The sequence below is a fragment of the Nematocida ausubeli genome (genome assembly GCF_000738915.1).
Source record: "Nematocida ausubeli strain ERTm6 chromosome Unknown supercont2.2, whole genome shotgun sequence".
NCBI classification, from domain to species: Eukaryota; Fungi; Microsporidia; genus Nematocida; species Nematocida ausubeli.
The window spans coordinates 386,870-407,640 of record NW_026515635.1 but is presented as its reverse complement, the minus strand read 5'-3'; the positions used below and the strand labels follow the sequence as shown (position 1 = coordinate 407,640).

Here is a 20,771-nt window from a genome sequence, read left to right as displayed (position 1 = left end):
GGATTTATACTTCAGATACGAAAAATCTTCATCCAAACCATGGAAATTTTTTCATAATGAAGTTAAATCTGCTAATCTCTTCTTCTTCTCTGCATAGCTGGTCCTTTAGATTTCTTAGGTTTTTAATAGCATTCCAGAGTATAGAAAAATCTCCAAAAAAAATAACACAGTTTTGTGAAATAAACTCGATTTCTCGAATAGCAGCTAAGTTTGCCTTAATTAGCTCTAGATTTGGGGTTTCCTCAATACCGAGATAGACAGCCCAAATGAAGTGTATAATGCTTAGTGTCTTATCTTCCTCTTCATAGTGTTTTTCAATCATAATATTGTCAATCTCATCAGAATACTTCATAGTTCCATCTTTGAATATCTGCTGGCAAATTCTTTTATTCAATGAAGGATGCATCATTGGATTATATTCAATCTCACCACTAGTGTAAAAATTGTTTATATCGAATTTAAGCCATCTTATGAGAATATCTACATCACAGTCTAGCACGTAACTAATCAAGAAAAATGAATCTAGGTTAGAACATATCTCGATGTATCTTTTCTCTGAGATTTTTATATTTGGATAGTTGGGATTACTGCTGTTTTTAGTATGCAGATCTGCAAAAGCAATTGAAGGAAGCATATCCAGTTGAATAAGCCTATTACCTAGTTCACTGCTTCCTAATATGTTAGAAGTAAAGCGAACAATAGGATGTGCCGGGGTTAAATTTTTATCTATGCTGTATATAATAGAACAGGAGACTAGTTGCCTCTTATATTCAAGGCTGCTAATTTTCTTTACCAATAATAGCCTATTGATGTCTGCAAAGCCATTCTCCACGGTTTTGCGCACCTGCTGCCTCATAAACTCCTCACTCTTCTTGGGTGTGTCAATCTTTCGTATTTCATATCCCATATATGTAGAAAACAAGTTTTCAACAAATGTAGATCCACTGTTACAAATGTCTGCTATTTCATTCGTTTTTTCTAATCGGTCATCCTTGAATTTCATAATAGTTGGCTGCATATTAATGGCACTATGCCCTTCGGATATTCTCAAAACTATCGTATTTTGAATGGAGTTATGCTCAAATGTTATAGTAATATCTCCAGATAGATCATATCTTTCGTCATTATAGTTATCACTTGTAAGCTCAGAAAACTTGACTTGAATATTCTCTGTTTTTGATAGCCGTTTAAGTAGTTCTTTGGTGTATTCTTTAATTTCATTTAATATTTCATACTCTATGTCTCCCTTCTTCTCTTTTAAACACTGAGAAAACCTAAGTATTTTCTTCTTTTCTTCCTCTGGAGCATTTATCACTTCAGCAATAACCATGAGCATGTTTATAAGACCGCAGTCTAGCTCGTTTCTTCCCGTGCAGTATGCAATGCTAGGCTCATCTAGGTCTGCAACAACTTTGCACCACTCCCTCTGGAACTTAGCCTTTGTTGTGTCAAATGACTTGTTCTCGTCTGGGGCAAAGAATTCTTCAAGCTCTTCAGAGACATTTCCCATGTGGTCAGTTTTATATGTGAAGTCATTCGGGTCATATGCCAGACAGCAGAAGAGAGAGAGAATCATGCAATCCACACAGTTGCTGTAGTCTTTCAACGAATCAGTAGAAAACAACTTGTCTTTCCGGTTGTACAGAGGAACAGATACGTATGCAGGCATCTGTGTGCTATCTGCAAATGGAAAGGCCTTATGCATATTCATAACATTCTCTACCTCCCTCATTAAGGCAATGCAGTCAGAACCTGCTTCAGTCCCATCTGGCTTAAACAGTCTATCATACACACAGTCATCCTTGCTTGGTGCTTCTGTCTTAGACGCGTACTTCTCTGTCATAGTGTGCACAGTCTGGATAAATTCTGTTGCCCGCTCTGCCGTTCTAATAAACCTGAATATGTACGACTGAATTAGAAACTTTGGACTGTCTAAGAACTTTCCTGTAGCAAACTCATCGTATGAGCACTTGTCCACCATCATGCTAAGTACTTCCTGATTGGTTGCATACTTCTGGAAGAATTTGATCATTTGCTTAACTTTCTTTTGTTCAAACCTTTTCGTTTCATTTGTTTCTCTATTCAACCATGGGATGATCATGTCCACTTCAAAGTATATTTTGTCTTTTTTATCTGTTTCATACACCTTCAGTTTCTTGTTGTTGACGTCAATGGGAATATGCACTCCCTCTGAGAAAAGGAGTAGCATAGCAAGAATCTGCAATGCATGTTTCTCTGTTGTCTTAGCCCGAAGGAACTGAAAAAAGGACTGGTTTCCTCGTGTCTCTATGGTTATGTCCCCAGTGGGTGATGGAAATAGCTCAATCAGATGATTATGGTACTTTTCAGCGTATACATCCATTTTATTCTCTGGTAGTGCTTCATATGCTCTGTCCTTTTTTTCTTCTCTAGTGTGGATATAGAAACTTTTCATTTCTGAATCATATATATATTCCTCTACAGCGTAATCTATATAAATCTGTGGGGAGAAAAACCGTTTGTTGTACATACAGTCCATCTTCTGATATATGTATCCCCGGAGGAAGTTAAGAGGTCCCTCTGGATTTATTCTTATAGGTGTTGCATCCGTTGCAATTGCAAACTGTAGAGTGGCCTCCACTTCTTCCAATGTCATGTCTGCTCTGCATATATTCATCATTAGAACACTGATCAAGGCAACTGCCTTGATCCAAATAACGGAAGAATATATTTTCATTAAATAAAATAAATCATTTTCAATATATAATAACGAATAAATTCAGGAGGATTGTAAGTTTTTTCTATTGGTTATTTGGATTATATTTGGGGATCAATATATTTCACTTAAAATCACCCAATATAACGTACATATGCATATTCAAACTATTGGTTCAAAAAAGTGATATTTTGTTGTATAAGCAGATCTTCTTGTAACAAGACGAACGACAGGCAAATCCACAAGGTAATGGCTAGTATTAATCTACATTGCTGCCTCAAGGAAAGAGTTTTATACATCCAGAACAGAGAAACCTAACTGCCAATAGTACTAATTTCTCTTTCATATTGTGGAAAACTGCCCCTTCTTTGAAAGATTCTTATACTGCAAGAAGTGCAAAAGAAAAATGATATTAACAGCAAGACCTTCTCTAACAAAAATCAGGCTTCAAGTATAAAAAAATCCAATTCTGCAACAGAAAAAAGACAACAGGTCAATCAAGACAAATTCAGAAATAAAGCAGCTGACAATATCCGAAAGACATAAAACAAAAATTCTTCTTTAAGCAAGGTGTTATCTCTATTCACCCACTACTTCTAGGCTATGCAGCTTCAGTCTTCATGTTACATCATAGAATGATACTTGTTGTGCAATAAGAAGATCTTCTAAGGATTAACTTGCAACTTACTTTGCCTCTAGTGATTGCGCATATATAACATCTGTTTTTTTTACTTGCATGCATATTGTAGAAGAAAAGGTTCTTGCCTCAACGCAAGACTATTGCATGGAGAATCATGCAACTCTTCCTGTCCCAACTGCTGTAATAGCAGAGATGCAGACGCGCGGGAAGGGAAGAGAAGGCACTAACTGGGTCTCATCAAATGGATCACTCACCTTTTCTATTCTTATAAATGTAGAGAATCACTTTGAAAATGTATCAATCATTGTCTCAAATATAATTAAAAATATTCTACAGAAAGAGTACCAGATTGACTCTATTCGAGTGAAGTGGCCAAATGACATATTTCTTGTGCAGGGCCAGGATGAGTACAAAGTGGGTGGGGTGTTGGTTAATTATCTTGAATCAGTATCACAGAAACAGGCCTCTGCTACTGCTGTAATTGGAGTTGGAATAAACCTACAGCAGTGCCCTCAAAAGAGCATCCAATACAAAACTATTTATGAGATGATAGAAAGACCCATCAGCAAGAAAGAGCTCTTTTTGAAGCTAGTGCATGAAATAGAAAGAGTTTTTTCTAGCAAAGAGACATACACAGGCTACTGCAGTTGGTCTGACTATTTCCCATATAACTATGTTATATACAAAAACACTTCCTGTAATATTTTGCGAATTGAAGATGCCTTATACATTGAGTATGACTCAAAGCCCACCAAATTAAGTGCCAATGAGTACTCATACAGCAGAAAGACAAATACAATAGAAAGAAAGTAATCTGCACCATATAGTGTTCTATCCTAATGAGTAACACTCAAAGATATTTTAATCGAAACAATAAAGGTTCTTCTCTCACAAAGATATTGTGCATAGTACACTGTTATTTTTAAGATACTATACTTCCTTGGTTGTGCCATAGTAGCATATATTTCTTATACTACAATATTACTAGAAATAGATGCAGCCATCCGCATGGTGTTGCAGATGTTATAATTTGAAGCAAAGTGCTTCTGTAATAGGATTGTTTCCCTATGAAGCCGCAAGATGCTTTGATTTCTTAGTATACGCGCTTTTCAATTAAAATACTCCTGCATAAATCATTTCTGGTGTATCTTAGTCTATGCGCCATGTATTTGTCTATACTTTTACAGGAAATTATTTAGAATGAAATAATATATTTGTAATGATAGTTGTTGCAGGATGCACAGGAGACTTAAGCAAGAAGAAGATATTCCCAGCCATAAATAAAGTGTTCAGAAGGGCACTCGGGAGGTGCATGGGAGGAGAATATGCAGCACGGGAACTAGATCAGGAAGATGGCACTCTAAGCAGTTCTACTTCTGCGCACAACTTAAGCAAGTACAGCCCTATTACGCACGCCAATCCAGTTGATGTTCTGGAGAAGAAGAGATACTTGGAGGCAACTGAAAGTAGAATATTCTCAAACAAGCTACCACAGAGTGATATTCTGAAGAACAACAATATATACATACCTCGGATTATAGGATATGCGAGAAGTAGCCTAACTCTGAAAGAGTTTATACACAGAATAGATCCAAATGTATCCTACCTTAAGGAGACAGTTGAAAGGATAGAGTACTACAGCGGAGAGTACGATCAGATGGTTGAGAATATATACAAAATAGCAAATAATGCGGATATGTCTCAGAAGCGCGTCTACTTCTATCTGGCCGTGCCCCCTGAGACATATCCAGGCATACTGAAAAGCATTCAGGACAAGATAAAAAGCGGACAGTTTAGGGATAGGCCTCTTCCAACTGTGCTTATAGAAAAGCCAATTGGGGTCTCTCTGGACACATTTAATGAGCTGAAAGCATGCATGTCAGATGACTCTGATGTATTTTTGTGTGTCGACCACTATCTGTTTAAGAATGTGCTTGTTAAGTACAGAGGAATATTTAATGAAAGCATTCTAAAAAAGCTTATTCAGCCGGGCTGGATTGAAGGCGTAAAGGGATACTTCAACGAAACAATTGGAGTTGAGGGAAGAGAGAGCTACTATAATACATCTGGCGCCTGCAGAGATGTTCTTCAGAACCACCTGCTATTGGCAGTGGCAACTGTTTTAGCTGGAAACAACACAAGGCTCTCAATTCTTCAGGAAATAGAGTCGCTTTCCAAGGAAAAGGTTGTATTTGGAGTGTATTCAGAGTATTATAATGTGATAACCCAGGCCCATGAAATACCAAAGGAGGTGAGAGCAACACACAGTGAGACCTCTTTGAACAGAGTAGTGAAGGATCTTAAGACTTCAAAGCTGTCTTCTGCAGAAAAGGGCCAGCCCACTAATGAAGACGTGAAAGAGACATTCATTCGGACAGAAACAACGATAAAGGGTCCTTGGGACATACCGTTGAAAATGACAGCAGGCAAAAAAATGCCCTCTCACTTTGTTGCAGTGGTTTTAATGATGAGCCCATCCGCAATTCTTTTCATTGCCAAGCAGGAAACCAGCTCAAAGGACTATGAGAATCCAGAATTGCTGGAAACCATAATAAAGAGCCTTGAGAAGAGTGAAGAGGGTGCTGTAGGTACTGAACCCTCAAAAACAGAGGATTCTCGAACTCCAAGCCCAAAAGAAACATATTCCATATCCACAGATGAAAGCGTAGACGTATCAGAGGAAAGCGCTGATGATACTGAGAAGCCAAAGAGAATGAATCCTTCTAGTCTTATAACAGGAAAAATAAAGATAAAAATAACACCCAAGGAGTCTATTTCAATAGAAATAAAGTACAAAAAGAAGCTAGCAAAAAAGATAAACATTGCTATTCCAAATAGCGAGGACCGGATTGATGCATACGAGCATCTATTCACCCAATTGATATTTGAGTCACAGCGCAGTGGGTTTTCTCCGCTCTCTGAGATACAGGAGCAGTGGAGAATTGTCAACCCAATTCTAGACCATCCTGAAATAGCAAGAATATCCTATTAAAGCGCATTTTGGCCTGCAATGGCATATAAATAGTTGGTTTAAAGAAATTGCGTAGTTCATAAAAAGACTAAAACTTATAGCTGCGTCTTTTTATATCCGGTGTAAAAGATGGCTTAATTCTAATACAGAATCTACAGATATTGCAGTATGCCGTGCGGCAGCTAAATAACTGCTATGCAATTCCAAATCAATAGCACTTCTTAAACAGCCTTTGTGTCTTATGCTATAGTAAAAGATATATTGATGGATTTGCAAGAGCATGGCATATAATTGATTGATATCCCTATTAATCATAGTAGAAAAACTACTAGAGCTATTCTATTATTCTATACCAAAGAAATTCCTCTAATTGAAAATAGTGGTATTTCTTAATTTGAGTGGCTTATAATAGAAAAAGCATTTGCTATAAATGAATAAAGCCAAATATAAACTTATTTAAAGTTCTAAAAATTACTGCTTTAAAGTACACAGGTGTGGAATATCCTGCTAGTCTAGTGAATTTTAATGTAATCATTTGTTTCTGCTATTTTCTACTTATATTATGAATGCGCGTTAAATACGTAGTGTTAGTTGCATTCTGCTAGAAGATTTGTTGTTTGAAAATATAAAGTCTATGCAAAGTATACATGTAGTACGCATGCGGTTTTATGATAAAATTGTAGATCATCTAAAGCAAGGAATCTGCCATTTTAAATTTAAATATACCATAATGCAGGCAGAAAAGACAGCCACAAAGAACTAGCTCCATTGTGGGAAGATAGACAAAAGTATATTGAAAAATGCAGTACTGTAATTCCAAGCTGGATATAAAAAAGCATATTACAGTATAGAAAAGTGCAGTATAACAGATTTATTTTATCTGCCTAGGATATTGAAAAGAAAGAATGCGGGTGCATGAAATTCTATACATTCTGCGAAGTGCAGGCCTTAGCACAGCCAGTCACCAATCCTCTATTGTACTGTACCTCTAGCTGCGCTTAGGAGACCATCTCTGCATTCTCCCACAGGTCATTTGCTCTGTCTGTGTAGCTTTCATCAATCTTTTCCTCTGTAGAACCATTGAAGTATTGAACCGACTCACTTCTCTTTTGGCGTATGGAGCCTATAGCTGCAGATGTCCATTGGTCGGTCAGGAAGCAGCTCCCTACTATCCGCACGTCTAGGTAGGTGTATCGGGACTTGGTGCCAATTCCCAGGAAAAGAGCAAGCAGCTGGCTGTGGCAATATGAGAAGAAGTAGCTTGGCAGCATGGATGGGGCTTTGTCAGCTATCATAAAAATTCTGTCAATACAAAGCACAACCACTCCATCCCCAGCTTTCAGCTTTTCTGCAAGACCTCGAATCAGAAGAAAGTTGAATAGATAGTTTTTCTTTGCATTTGAGTCTTTCTCCAATAGAACTCTATTTTTTTCCTTGTAGAGTTCATTCTTACTGATGAATCCTTTTTTGTCCTTTGAAGGAATAATCTTTTTCTCAAGGCCTTTTATTGGCCGGATTTTGACCTGCGTAGATATGCTGCGCTTTGCAGAGTTCAATACCAGCAGGTCTATTCTCCCATACAGTGATATTTTCTTGACAAAAAGGTTAATGGATGCTTCGTTTCTTATTTTAATTGGAATGTTTATCATGTTTTCTTCTGAAATGCCGTTTTCGTCTGGATATATAACAGAATATCCTTCTTCTGCAAGCTTTTTCCTCAAAATAACCCCGTGTTTGCTGGTGCCATCTAGCATAACTGCTGTTTTTCGAATAGGTTCCTCTGCGCTACTGCTGTGTGTCTCTTTTTCTTCTTTTTTCTGCAGAATTCTATGCAAGCCGGCAGAGACATATTCTAGACCGATAACAAGCAGTGCTTTTATGTCAAACGGAATTATTAGAGAGTTCACGACTTTTATTAGAAGCAACAGCATTCTAGAAAAACATTTTTCACTCTTAACTTCTTCCATTCCCTATCGACAAACAAAAAATCCAAAATAAATAATTAATGAGATCCTGCACGCCTTCGAATAGTTTGGTCTCTTCATAACTACCATATAATTGTGCTGCGCATAAATAAATATATAGACAATTCTGCACAGCACTCTGGGTTTTTAGTAGAAATGCAAGACAAATCTATTGTACATTGTAGATCTGTATACGTCTTTGCCTAGCACAAGTTGTGTTCTTGTAGTTTCTTACACACTCTCTACTTCAGCTTCCTATTACCCTAGGCCCTTTAAGTTTAATATTCCAGATTACATAATAGTTATGAATTTTCTTAGAACAAATATCTCACAGCGCGCTCCATGCGCTCACCTGGTTCAGCGCAAAGTAGCACTCTCTCCCATGCTGCTCTTATTTCCACCAAACACAAGTTATTGTTTAGGCAAGATCTGATTTAAAAAGCCTTCAATCTTCAAAGATGAATGAATAAAAAGTGAAGCCTTTATATTTTTATTTCAAACCTGTATTCAGAATTCTTTCCGTATACTATGAGGGGTTCATTCCATACCAGCCAAAGATAAATCAGATTCAAGGCCAAAAAGTACCATGAAAATCCATGCACCTTTTCTATCAAGATAAACGCAAACGATAGCAATAGAGCGTAGAAGTGCATCTGAAGATCTAAATCAAGGCAGCCAGCAAGCAGCACCGCATGCAAATCCTAAACACTCATGCAATACGAATATTTATTATTACATATACTTATCATATAAGCAAGATACATCCTGTGAGTCTATTTTAGTCCATCCGTTCTCATCAATGAAGTAGATGTTCACTGTTCCCCCGGAGTATGCATCACTGTGCCCAGCATGGAAGATTGCTCGCCTTGCAAGCTCAATTGCATCCTCCTTCTCCATTTCATAGCTGTACCCAGGGTTCAAAATACCATATGCAAACAAAGACCCAGATCCCACTGAGAATAGCTTGCCGTTTATGCAGTTTCCAGAGTCATCCACATAGTAGATGGCAGGCCCAGTTGACCCCCACCCGCAGACCATGCTTCCTATTGACAGACCTCTTCCTTTATACGCATTCAGTGTAGCAGAAAGGTACTTTGCAGCCCCTGCCACAGGTATTCTTTCCCCATACTTCAGCTCATGCTTCATCGCATAGTCACCCATCGCTCTCTCCCAGTAGAAGCAATCAGCAGCACCACCTGCCATTGTGCCAAGCAAATATTTGTTAACCTGGATGACTTTATTCACAGTCTGCGATGCAATGTACGACCCTGATGTGGCTCTAGAGTCTACAGCCACCACAATTCCATCCTTTGTGATGAAAGAGGCTGTGGTTGTCCCCTTGTCCAAAGCGAATAGTCCGTCTTTACCACTAAACATAATATACAAATAAAAAATATATCGAATATAATTCAAGCAGCTGCAGGCACCTTTAACTGGAATAGAGAGCGCAAAATACGCCCACAAAGAGCAAACAGAGGTAAAAGGCAAGCACTACCGGCAAGATGCCATTTTCTGTGCATCTGCATAGAAGCCCGAATGCAGATGTTTTTTCTGGAAAAAGATATGATATCTCATCAAGAAACATAAATAAAGTGCGAGCCATTAAGACTGCGCATTAATATGCAAACCCCACATCCACAAACTACCACATAGAGTGGCGTTATCTGCTTTAATATTCGCACGCAATCACTTTGATAGTGTGCATACGTGTAAAGAATACATGCCCCTATTTAAGCACACGAGTATATGGAGTGAAAGCAAGCACAGATACGCAGTAAATTAGCCTCCCAAGAATTTCATAATTAACTGCCTTTATAGCCACTCCATGCGGTCAAAAATATAAATAGAAGAGTAGTGAAATTCTGCAAACTCAGAAGAATGCAAAGTAGTATTTCTGTCATATTGTACTTCTGTAAAGTGCGTGCCAAGCATATGCACAGTCTATAATACAGTGAGAAGGCATAATGAATATGATTTATTATAACCAGAATCGCTATAGCGCAGGATGGTGTTTGTTTAGCAACTAGTTGTGCTCACTGTTAAACCCTGCAGAGAGAGAGTTTATTTCCTCTTCTGACACTCTCTTAATTCCCTCTTCTTTAGACACTTCTACCATTTCAATTACAAAGGATCCTTCAGAGAGCTCATCCTTTGAAAGATGCAAGACTCTAATGGCTGCATGCACTGCATCATCACGTGTGGCAATGTCCTGGTGAATTTTCTCCAACTCAGTCTTGGCAGCCTGTGCATTAAGCCCAACAGCATATGCCCGGCATCTGTTGGCTGCGCCAGATGCATCGATGTGGAAAAGACTCACATTTCGCGTGTTCTGCGAAGAAAGCAGAAACTCGCAGCCAACCGGCCTCCACGACATATATGATGAGAAGTGCAGCAGGTAGGATCTAATCTGGTCAAGCATCTCCTCCTCCAGAGGCTCTCTCTCCCGAGACTCCAGGATCTGCATGCAGTACCTTTTCAGCTCGTGCTTAAGCACAAAGGCATCATGCCCAAGGCCCGTGTATGCCATTGCAAATCCATCCGAAAGACTTTCAATGAACATAAGTTTCTTAATGTCAATAAGCTTTGAAGACGCCTTCTTCTCCACCGCCAAGATAACCCCGTCCTTGTATGCTATGCCTATTGTGGTGTGCCCTTTTGCAGCTGCCTTCTTGGCATATTCCAGCTGCAGAATATTACCTGTCTCTGTGTACCTCCCACTTACGTCGATGCTTTGTGACATAAATAAAGAACAGAATAATAATTTATTTATCGCAGGTTTAATTACCACAACCGAACTGTCCCCAGGACTGGCAGAAATGGCCATGAGTTAGGGTGCACTGAATATCAGCTAAATAAGACCCAGCCAATCAAAGATATATAAAGATGCAGTAGAAGACATAGTATATATACACAAAAATAGAATGAACAAAATATTGAAATTATTGACTCATCAAGCGCATGTAGATGGCACTAGAGGGACTTACTGCATAAAATAAATTATACTTCTCTGTCAGCTGAAAGTCCGTGGCACCTTAACATTCTACAGCAAAGAATGCATAAATTCTCTGAAATATTTTTTTAGAAAATGAACAAGGAAAGACCGCTTCTGTTTAGAGCACAAAGAATGCACCTGCATATGCTTACACCGCAGGAAATTAAAAACCAAAGTGTCCTTAAAATAGTCGACTCAGAGATATACGATGATCTGGGACACGCCATAGTAGGCGGTCTATACGACCAGCGGCTGGGATCATCAGATATAAGCGAAGCCTGTGGTACATGCAGACAGAGAGGCAATGCATGCCCAGGGCATTTCGGCCACATAGATTTGCCCCTTCCTGTATACAACCCAATGACGTGCGATACACTGGCACGCCTTATTCGGCAAACATGCCTTGGGTGCTTCCGCTTTAGAATGGGAAAGGACGAGGCTGCCGGTGCAGCAGCACAAATGCACCTTGCACGGTGCGGGCACGAAATACAGGCCAGCAAAGCAGGAGAACTTCTTCGTAGAAAAAAGTACGATAAGATTCAGGAGCTGCTCACTGAGACCTTGAAGAATACACCAAGCACTGATCTGCCAGAGAATACAACGCACAACCTCCGTACGCGCTTTCTGAGCACGCCCCAAAGAGCATGCCTCTGGTGCGGTGAGTCTGAGAAAAAGATCACGCTTTCGTCTATGCGAATCTCAGTGGAGAGAGAGCACAGACCAAAAGAGGGCGTCCCAGTCTCTCGGGGTGAGCTTCTTCTTCCAGTTGAGGCCATTCAGATTATTCAGAAACTCACGCAGAATGAGGAGGCTGTTTTGTCCGAGCTATTTTCTGGCATGTACCAGAAGCTGCAGGGCGCAAACTTTCTCATTCCAATGTTCTTTATTGAGGCAGTCGCTGTGACTTCAAACCAGAGCAGACCGGCTTCCCGCCTGCCGACAGATGCTATTGTTCCCAGCTTGAAGACAGGGATATACCAAAATATCATTCGGATAGCAATGGATCTCTTTAATCTGCAAGACAAATCATCAAAAGCCATCACATCTTCGTACATACGCCTGCAGGATGCAGTTGGAGAGCTGTTTTCGTCGCGCGAGTCTGACAAGGCCAAAGCCTTTGGTGTGCGGCAGATCATTGAAAAGAAAGATGGGCTGTTCAGAAAGCACATTATGGGAAAGAGAGTGAATTACATTGCACGTTCTGTTATTTCCCCAGATCCTGCAATTGCAGTCCACGAAGTGGGTCTTCCAGTGGAATTTGCAAAGAAGCTCACAGTCCCAGAAGGCGTCTCTCCTGTAAACATAGAAGCACTTCGCAAGGCAGTTGAGAACGGGCCAGTGTACCCAGGGGCAGAATTTGTAGAAGACGCCACAGGAAAGATGATCAGTCTGGAGCATATAACACCAGAGAAGAGAGAGCACATTGCTAGACAGCTACTCACTGCAGCATCTTTCAATGCACACGCCAGCACAGATGCAGATGTGCATGTGCAGGGCCCTCTGCAGCCGCTCTCGAGCTTGTCTATACGGCGTGTCTGGAGGCACATGAGAACAGGAGACTACGTTCTTGTTAACAGACAGCCGTCCTTGCACAGAGTCAGTATGATGGGGCACCGTGTGCGCATTCTGCCACGGGAAAGAACCATTAGGCTACACTACGTGAACTGTAACTCGTACAACGCAGACTTTGATGGGGACGAAATGAACGTGCACTGTCCACAGAACATTGTGGCGCAGGTGGAGGCAGAAGAGATATGCGCCACAGACAAGTGCTTTATTTCTGCAACAAACGGAGCACCCGTTCGGGGGCACGTCCAGGACCACGTGGTTATGGGAACTCTGTTCCTGCAGCGGTGCATATTCCTCCCGCGCGACGAATACGCACAGATGCTCGTCACTGCCTTAGAGGAAATCCAGCAGCACAGAAGATGGGTCTTAGAGAAGCCAGCAATCCTGCGCCCAGCGCGCCTCTACACAGGAGCACAGTGCGTTACAGGTGTCATGCAGAATCTAAGGATGGACATCTCCCTTGCAGCGAGAACTAAATTGGGCGACGACTTTATCTTGCGTAACGGCACTGTGATTTCTGGTGCCCTAGATAAGTCGCAGATCGGCACAGCTTCATACGGCCTAATTCATGCAGTGCATGAGAGGTATGGAGGCAGGGCTGCAAACAGCTTGCTTACAGCGCTGGGCCGGCTGTTCAACAGGGCTTTAATAGTCCGCGGACACTCCTGTACAATGGATGATCTAGTGGTTAGGCCAGAGGCAGAGAAGCAGCGGCGCGTCCAGATTGAGGAGGGCCTAGTGGCAGGAAGTACTGTCTCGTGCAGCTACATGGGGTCTAATATGACATACCTCCAGGACACAGCACGGGCTGCAGGGCGCGGTGAAGTGTCAGCAGAGAAGAAAGACCTAGACGCAGAAATGCGCGCATCCACAAGCGACTGTGCATCACAGGTTCTGGAAACAGCAGGCAGTGGACTGAGTGTGCAGGGACTGCGGAATAACATGCGCGCCATGGTTATCTCTGGGGCAAAGGGGAGCTTGGTTAACTTAGGGCAGATTGTGGCCATGCTGGGTCAGCAGGAGCTGGAAGGACTGCGTGTGCCACTGATGCCAACCGGAAGGACACTGCCTACGTTCTGCCCGCTTGAGCCAACACCCCGTGCGCACGGATTTATTTCACAGCGGTTCTTGACAGGTGTGCATCCAGAGGAGTTCTACTTCCACTGCATGGCCGGAAGAGAAGGGCTGATTGACACGGCCGTTAAGACCAGCAGATCAGGTTATCTGCAAAGATGTTTGATCAAGCACTTGGAAGGCCTGCGCGTGGAGGTGGATGGATCAGTCCGAGATGCAACTGGATCTGTAATACAGATGGTATACGGAGAGGACGGCGTGCACCCAGAAAAAGCCGCATATCTTCATAAGCACGAGTTCTTTGCAGAAAACCCCTCACAGAAGAGACAAAATACAGGCATTAAAGACAGTGGGTCTTTACAAAGTGCAGGGAATGCAAGTGCTGCAGGGTTAACTGCGGGAGATCTGTACAACGCACGGTCTGTCCCAGGAAGAGTGTCTGAGAAGTACTTGGCATCAATAAATGCAGCTAAGGCAGTGGAAAAGGGAACAGAGTGGAAGAGATATGCACAGGCATCTGTAGACCCAGGAGAGGCTGTTGGTATATTGGCAGCACAGAGTGTGGGAGAACCTTCAACACAAATGACACTGAATACATTCCACCTGGCAGGTGTGGGAGGTAAAAACGTGACCCTTGGTATGCCGCGTCTGAAGGAGATTGTTATGCACGCCACAAAGAAGATTAAAACTCCTGTTATAACAGTTCAAGCACACAGGCCTCCTACACCGGAAGAGGAAAGAGCACTTACCATATCTGGGCGCAGGTCTGTTCTTTCGCTTTTAACAGACATCAGTGTAGATGAGCAAGTATTTATGCACAATGGAGACCTTGTGCGGCAGTTGAACATTGTGGCTACGCCTGTGCCTGGAGCAGTGCTGGCTGTGGAGACAGCCATACGGAGGGACTTTTTCTCTAAATTCAGCCGCAGTATGCTGGCCTTCTTAAAGTCACTCTCACACCAGGAAATTACAGAAACAGCACGCGAAATAAAGGAAGATGTTGCGCAGATGAAGGAGGGTGACACAGACGAGGAAGAAAGCTCTGAGTCTGAATCCGAGTCAGAAGTGTCTGCAGATGCAAGTGAGAAGAGCGGAGAGGAAGATGAGATGGCGCCTGCTGAAGTAAGCGAGGAGGGCTGTGCAGACCATGTACGAGAGCCATCGTGCACATCCGACGGAGAGAAGGTTTATGTGACACTCCATGCAAGCGTTGCGTATAGAACACTGTACCTCCCAAGAATTGAAAGCATCCTTGGTGCGATGTACATTGAAACAGGCGTCAGCTACGAGAACTGCAGCTACGGCGAGGGACAGTACGTTGTGCAGCAGGGAGGGCTACACTCTCTGTTCGACCGAGTTGGATCGGAGAGCCTTCTGTGCGACTTGGCCAATGTGGAAACAGCACGCTCCAACAGTATATGGGAGACATACAACGTGCTTGGCGTGGAGGCAGCAAGGTCTGCCATTATTCGGGAAATTGCTGCAGTGTTTGACGTGTATGGAATTGGAGTGGACTATAGGCATCTGTCCCTGATTGCTGACTACATGACGCACACGGGCACAATCATTCCCTTCAGCAGAGGAGCCTTTTCTACAGTCGGAGTACCAATGCAGAAAATATCATTTGAAACAGCGTACACATTCATGCGGGATGCAATTGTGGATGGGTCAATGGATAATCTGCTAAATCCGTCTTCGTGCCTGGCAGTTGGAAAGATGCCTGTTATAGGAACGAATTTAACCCAGATTGGGTATGCCATAGAGCAATAATAAACATCTAGATATAATTTTTGTGCGTTCATTATGCTTAGATGACAGACTCCATGAGAATTGCAGGAAACTATTTATAAATTACATGCAAGAAATATACGATGAAATAGGTTAGAATATGCAGATAGTATTTATGCTCTATTATTGTATAGGGAGTGTGCAGAAGTGGTTTTTGGAATATTCTGTAGGAATGAATATAAAATATGATTTTTTTATGAATATGTTATACTAGAAAGTCTGCAGGATAAATTATAAATTTGAAGGGTTTTATTTATGCATCTATGAAAACCAAGAAAACTTGAAGACTAGAAACTGCATGATTTAGGGATATGCATTTTATTAACCGACAGAATGGAGAACTACTGCAGTAAATGCATCATGCATGCCTCTACATTGAAGATATCACTGATATAAATTCAATGGCTGCCTCCTCTGCATAGCTTTTGTGGTTGGAGTATCCAAGGAACCCCATATGCCCGCCTCGCTCAGTTAAGCCAAGTATAACGTGAGTGCTTTGGACGCACTCCTTTATGGGAATCGTGTAGTAAGGAACAATTGGGTCATCCTTTGAGTTAAGTATAAAGAATGGCTTTCTAATTTTGTGGATAACCCGCACACAGGACTCTTTGTAATAATATTCCTCCAGGTCCGGTATGTTAAAGACCTTTGCTGTAAAAGACGTGTCTAGCTCATGCATTGAGTTCATTTTCAGAAGGGCAGACACAGGGTACCCGTGCTCCTCATAGAGCTCTCTATTTCTGTCTATAAATCTATGTATTTTCTTGGCAAACTCTCTGTTATATATGCGCCTGGGGATGGGCTTCATCATGTACTCAGAGATCTTTACAAAGTCAAAAGGAATGGAGATGGCCATGCCCCCTTTTATCCGGGATATTTCCTCCTGTGTAAAGTGAAGATCCATCTCGCCAAATGTTTTTGTCAGCCAGTGGCCACCCAGGCTGAATCCTATGCCAGAGACAGTTCCCGTATACGTGCTCAGAACATGCTTAAAAGTACGCACCAGGTCCTTGTTCCAGCCTATATGAAAAAACTCAGGAGTACGGAGCTTTTTAATTGTTCCTCTGGCACTTAGCCCAATCACTCGATACCCTTCATTAAGAAGATGCGAGGCAAGTATCCGCACGTTCTTTGAATTTGCAGAGCCGCCTAGCCCATGAAGTGTAATAACCGTGTGAGTGGCTGGCACTTCAGGCTCGTATACGGTAATGACAAAAGAACCTCCGTCATCCTGAACTATTTCTATTTGTGTGCTTTTATGGTGCCGAGGCGTGCGCACGAAGTACGAAACTGTCTGTATCTGGGGAAGGATCCACAGAATATGCGGATAGAAGACACGCTCTAGACCTTTCAGCTTGGACACAATAAAGGCATTGTGCTCAGTCGGCTGATAGTATAGAGTAATCTTCTTGCATGCCATAATGTAGTACATGGCATATATTAAAACCACCCATTTTATGCCCAGAACAACTGAGAAGAATGTTAGCGTGGAGGCAAACGAAAAAAAGCTGGATGCATTTGGGCGGTAGCTTGATAGGGCGCCTCTTCCTTTCTTCATTCCAAGCAGTGCGTTTTGCAGCATAAATATTTACTCTGGATTTTTTTATTCATATGGGGAATTTATTCGCAAAGGAAAAGTTAAAAAGTCTCTCTTTAATTACCCTTCCTGGTGGATGCGATGGGTACGTGTGGACAGGAGAGTCTCTTCACCTGCGTGAGTCACCGCAGAAAAAAGAGATCCGGCTTGAAGAAAGAAAGACAGATGCAAATATGTATGTGGCAAGCAAGGAGGGTGACACCGTGCTTATATACGGCCAGGTGGACATGCATCTGCAGCCCATACTCTCAGACTTCTACATTCCCATGCCACATGAGTCACTTACGTTCTACAAGGAAATGGGCGAGAGAATGGAAGGGAGCATAACAACAGAGCTTGCAAAGTATTTCAACAGGCACACCAGCAGCAATGAAGTGCCTTTCTATCCTGTTCCTGTGACCACTCTGTCAGGAGTCTTCAAATACTATAATTTCAAGGAGTTTAAAAATACGCAGAAAAGAAGGCAGTTAGTAAAAAAGATTCGCATAGAGGAAGAGGTTCCAGAAGCAGATCCGGCGATAGAGAAAAGTGTAAAAAAGCAGATAGGTGTGCGGTATGGTGAGTTCAAAGAGGTTCTTATGCTTGCATTCAAAAAGAGGCGGGTGTGGCCAATTAAGGGCCTGGAGAAGTACTTTAAAGAGCACCAGAAAGACTTCCAGGCATGGAAATGGTCTTCTGTGAAAAATATTCTGGCATGCATTGCATACACGTACTCCACAGGCCCATGGAAGAAGCTATGGGTGCAGTATGGATACAATCCAACAAAAGACCAAGAGGCGTACAAGTATCAAGTGTACATGTGGAAGAATGTGTCAAAGGCATTTGTCATCATGGACAACCCAGAAGTCTATGAGAAAATCAAAGAAACCCCAGAGTTTACACAACGAGTATTCTCAGCAAGAACAGGATTTCTAACTGATAAAGCCCTTGCGTACATGCACAAGAAGTTCTCAGAGATGGCAGTGCCAGAGCCAGAGAAGCCTGCAGAGCAGCCCGACTTATTCCATAGCATGGACTTTGAAACACTTGATAACTAGAAGAGCAGCCCAAATACTTCACATGCCCGTGATTTTATGCACGCAGAGAATGTAGCCTGTATTGTGCTATAAAATATACCGTATATGCAACAAATATAACAGATATTAGAATAGGCTATCTAGAAGAGTAGCAGGATATTGGGTTCTTTAGGATAAAAAGTATGATTAGTGCGAATGGCATGGATAAATCACAAAGTATCTGCAAAGATGCATATATACTTAGACCTAATCGTGTAGATAATATTTAAATCGCATGCCTTGCTGTAGTGCAAATAAAGTACTTCCTGTAGTAAAAATATTCTCTGCAGAAACTGCACTGTAATTACCACAGGCTTAATAAATAATACTATTTAACCATTCTCCATATTATGCAGCATGCAAGAACATCTTCAGATTATTAAAGTTATATTTAAGTTATATCCTGTAAAAGGCTTTCGCATAGATTTATTGGCAGCAAAGACATGTGCTTGTTTTCAAAGAATTTATGCATATTCTAGTGAGGGGTATGCACAGTGACTTTGCATCCACAGTGCACATAGATGTGAAATGACTGCATTTACGAATCGATAATTAATAGTCTGCCGTGTGATGGTTTTTTATTTAAGCATGGTAGAAGAAAAAGAAAGCGCCTTGTTCCTAGAAACAATGGGTCTTTCCCTGGAGAGTGCATGCGAAGAGGGAATTGGCTTCCTGGAAAGATCAAAAGGAACATATGAATCGATGAAGATCCTCAAGAAAGACATTGAAGCATACGAGAAGAAGAAAAAAGCACTTGAGCAGCAGATAGAAAAACTCAGAACAGCATTCATGGAGTATGTGCACTCCATAGAGACAATTGAAAAGTCAGATATATATGTAAGGGCAGTGCCCACAAAGAAGCTTAACCACAGCAGAATACTAAAATACAGCCACATATTCATGCCCCCTTCAATTCCAGAATCAATCTCACTTGACTCCACAATTGGGAATATGATCAAGAAGGCATGTGCAGACTATAAACAGGCAAGATTAAGATATGATGCACTGCAGGCATTCATGAAGACAGAACTACCAGGACAAGGACAGAATGAGTTGGAGAGAAAGTTTCAGATATACGAAAAACAAGTGAACTTTACACAGTATAAGCTAAGCTTTTCTATTCAAACAAACAAGCTAACACTTTCCCTGTTGAAGTCAATTTTCAAAGAAGTTGAGTCAATGGAAAAAGTGTCAACAGACCATGCGCATATTTGCTTGTGGATGCAAACCATAAAGGACCATCAGTGCACATCAGTGGAGAATGCAATATCCACAGGAATTACAAAGGAGGTTGCGACTTTATCCAACTTAGCATCAGAAGAACTTGAGAGGCACAGGAGAAAAATAACAAATGAGTACAGACCGGGCCTTGAGGAAACTGCAATGGCAGCAGAGGAGGTGTGTATAAAAAGAAAGCTTATCCCAAATAGGATAGGGTTTGTGATTCAGAGTGAAAAGGAGAAGAAGCCATGGCGCAGTTTTTTTGCAAGTTTCCGGGCTGGGTGCAATTCACTGCGAGGTAGTTTTCAGGTCTATGTTAACACAATTATTGTGTGTGAGATGGTATTTGGTTGGAAGTATGTAATTAACAAGCACGAGATACTCCACTTCCAGGCAGAAAATTCAGTAGTAACCATAAAAACACACGATCTGTGCTTGTCCATTTTCTGCACGCATGAAGACACGGCAGTTCTGTGCAAATGGTACACACAAGCAAACCACACAAGCAGAAGGATGATGCTCATGGGAGAGACCTCTTTGTCGATAGAAAGCATTCTAGGCAGATACTTCGCAGACAACACCTCTAAGGAGGAAGACATATTCTTAAACAACGGGTGCATTCTCCTGGAGAGTGAAATAAAAGAGGGGAAAATAGGGAAAAGAGCATTTTTAAAGCAAATAACAACTAGACGCATAGCAATCATATCCATGCTGTACACAGAGCTATATACAATGGATGGAGAATCTTCAACCCCGTCAATAATTATTCAGTCAGATCTAAAAATATTCAAGTGGCTGCCAAGTATTGAGTGCATCTCAAAGATATACCTAAGACAAAGAGAAGAAAATAATACAACAGAAATATACTATTGCTTTGAAAAGAGTCTTAGCCTGGAAATATTCCAGCCACTCTTCATATACATCATGCACATGGTAATTAAGGCAGTGCATATATCCAGTATATGCAAAGAAAAAAAGACAGACCCAGAAAGGCCACAGTATATATTCAGAACAATCAAGGTAAGTGTGCTTGTAGGCTGCATATCTGCAGTAGTAGTGTCTGCAGTGGCAGTGCATGGAGTTAAGACAGTGCTATCATTATGGCAGTGGATGCGAGGTATGCGTTAATACTAGCTACAACAAACTGAAAATATTCTTATTGCCGTAGAGGTGTGATACTTGCCAAAGCCAAAGCAAAATATAAA

At 41.5% G+C, this 20,771-nt stretch overlaps 10 protein-coding genes across 10 annotated transcripts; 5 read left to right on the top strand and 5 right to left on the bottom strand.

The window, feature by feature from the left end:
* Positions 1–28: 28 nt before the first annotated feature.
* Positions 29–2,716, bottom strand: NESG_00813 (uncharacterized protein; the record flags this gene model as incomplete). The annotated part of the gene is made up of 1 exon (XM_053048457.1): positions 29–2,716. The coding sequence occupies one exon, from the start codon at positions 2,714–2,716 to the stop codon at positions 29–31; it is 2,688 nt and encodes an 895-aa protein (XP_052905217.1).
* Positions 2,717–3,431: 715 nt separating this feature from the next.
* NESG_00812 (biotin-[acetyl-CoA-carboxylase] ligase) lies at positions 3,432–4,148 on the top strand (the record flags this gene model as incomplete). Its single annotated transcript, XM_053048456.1, has 1 exon — positions 3,432–4,148. The coding sequence occupies one exon, from the start codon at positions 3,432–3,434 to the stop codon at positions 4,146–4,148; it is 717 nt and encodes a 238-aa protein (XP_052905216.1).
* Positions 4,149–4,554: 406 nt separating this feature from the next.
* Positions 4,555–6,327, top strand: NESG_00811 (uncharacterized protein; the record flags this gene model as incomplete). Its single annotated transcript, XM_053048455.1, has 1 exon — positions 4,555–6,327. The coding sequence occupies one exon, from the start codon at positions 4,555–4,557 to the stop codon at positions 6,325–6,327; it is 1,773 nt and encodes a 590-aa protein (XP_052905215.1).
* Positions 6,328–7,304: 977 nt separating this feature from the next.
* On the bottom strand, positions 7,305–8,273 carry NESG_00810 (uncharacterized protein; the record flags this gene model as incomplete). The annotated part of the gene is made up of 1 exon (XM_053048454.1): positions 7,305–8,273. The coding sequence occupies one exon, from the start codon at positions 8,271–8,273 to the stop codon at positions 7,305–7,307; it is 969 nt and encodes a 322-aa protein (XP_052905214.1).
* Positions 8,274–9,002: 729 nt separating this feature from the next.
* On the bottom strand, positions 9,003–9,647 carry NESG_00809 (uncharacterized protein; the record flags this gene model as incomplete). Its single annotated transcript, XM_053048453.1, has 1 exon — positions 9,003–9,647. One exon carries the CDS (start codon positions 9,645–9,647, stop codon positions 9,003–9,005), a length of 645 nt encoding a protein of 214 aa, XP_052905213.1.
* Positions 9,648–10,293: 646 nt separating this feature from the next.
* On the bottom strand, positions 10,294–11,010 carry NESG_00808 (uncharacterized protein; the record flags this gene model as incomplete). Its single annotated transcript, XM_053048452.1, has 1 exon — positions 10,294–11,010. One exon carries the CDS (start codon positions 11,008–11,010, stop codon positions 10,294–10,296), a length of 717 nt encoding a protein of 238 aa, XP_052905212.1.
* A 345-nt stretch (positions 11,011–11,355) lies between these two features.
* NESG_00807 (uncharacterized protein) lies at positions 11,356–15,675 on the top strand (the record flags this gene model as incomplete). The annotated part of the gene is made up of 1 exon (XM_053048451.1): positions 11,356–15,675. The coding sequence occupies one exon, from the start codon at positions 11,356–11,358 to the stop codon at positions 15,673–15,675; it is 4,320 nt and encodes a 1,439-aa protein (XP_052905211.1).
* Positions 15,676–16,063: 388 nt separating this feature from the next.
* On the bottom strand, positions 16,064–17,275 carry NESG_00806 (uncharacterized protein; the record flags this gene model as incomplete). Its single annotated transcript, XM_053048450.1, has 1 exon — positions 16,064–17,275. One exon carries the CDS (start codon positions 17,273–17,275, stop codon positions 16,064–16,066), a length of 1,212 nt encoding a protein of 403 aa, XP_052905210.1.
* A 29-nt stretch (positions 17,276–17,304) lies between these two features.
* Positions 17,305–18,327, top strand: NESG_00805 (uncharacterized protein; the record flags this gene model as incomplete). The annotated part of the gene is made up of 1 exon (XM_053048449.1): positions 17,305–18,327. One exon carries the CDS (start codon positions 17,305–17,307, stop codon positions 18,325–18,327), a length of 1,023 nt encoding a protein of 340 aa, XP_052905209.1.
* Positions 18,328–18,933: 606 nt separating this feature from the next.
* Positions 18,934–20,694, top strand: NESG_00804 (uncharacterized protein; the record flags this gene model as incomplete). The annotated part of the gene is made up of 1 exon (XM_053048448.1): positions 18,934–20,694. The coding sequence occupies one exon, from the start codon at positions 18,934–18,936 to the stop codon at positions 20,692–20,694; it is 1,761 nt and encodes a 586-aa protein (XP_052905208.1).
* Positions 20,695–20,771: the final 77 nt, after the last annotated feature.